At 38.6% G+C, this 907-nt stretch overlaps 1 protein-coding gene across 1 annotated transcript; it reads left to right on the top strand.

Moving 5' to 3' along the window:
- Nucleotides 1-35: 35 nt before the first annotated feature.
- On the top strand, nucleotides 36-907 carry PVX_223290 (citrate synthase, mitochondrial precursor, truncated; the record flags this gene model as incomplete). The annotated part of the gene is made up of 1 exon (XM_001612293.1): nucleotides 36-907. A coding segment is annotated over one exon (872 nt), but the record flags the coding sequence as incomplete, so codon positions are not given.

The following is a 907-nucleotide window of genomic DNA, read 5'->3' on the forward strand; positions in this document are numbered from 1 at the left end:
GCTTGGTACCGAGCTCGGATCCAGTACCCTTCACCATGATAACAATCCAAGGGGTTAGAAGCCGGTACACACGATGCAACACCAGTCGGGACGCGATGCCGATGGGGAGGTGTGGATTGGAGGCCCTATTCGGGCGTCACTGGGAAAAAAGAAAATATCATGAGAAAATATGCACATATAATAGAGAACCAAAAGTAGGAAAGGAGAAAAAAGGGTTTTTCAGTTGTTCCAATGTTCAAATGATATCGGCTGTGAGAATGAAGGGGGTGAAGAATAGCCACCCCGGTGTGCACTTCTCAAGTGATAGCAAAAACGAATCAAATTTGTACTTAAACAATTATGCCAAAATAAAAAAATACATCAACAGCATCGATAACGAAGAATCAGTCATTATGACCATTTTGAAGGAGAAAACGTATGACTGTATACAGAAGACGAGAGAAAAATTAAAAGCAATTATACACACGTACCCAAATACGCCCATCTCGATTTGTACCCCAAATAATGTTATTGGGGGACTGAGGAACACCATTACGTTAATCACCGATACGTCTATTTTGGAAAAAAGGAAAGGAATTTTATTTAGAGGGAGAACTGTAGATAAAATTTTAAAAGACTTTCCAAAATGGGATGAAAACTGTGAATACCCCATGGCAGAAGCTATGCTTTGGTATTTATTAACCAAAGAAATACCAGCAGCTGATGACTTGAAGCTTTTCTCAAGGGAGTTATATTGTAGGGCTAAAAAAATGCCATCATTCGTCTTCGAATTTATAGATAGCATTCCTACATTTACACATCCAATGAGTCAGCTCGTGTCTACCGTTTCGTTCCTCGAATCTTTGTCCTTATTTAAGATAAAATATTCTGAGGGAATATTAAAAAGGATTACTGGAAATACATTTTG

The sequence above is a fragment of the Plasmodium vivax genome, genomic scaffold (genome assembly GCF_000002415.2).
Source record: "Plasmodium vivax scf_7072 genomic scaffold, whole genome shotgun sequence".
NCBI classification, from domain to species: domain Eukaryota; phylum Apicomplexa; class Aconoidasida; order Haemosporida; family Plasmodiidae; genus Plasmodium; species Plasmodium vivax.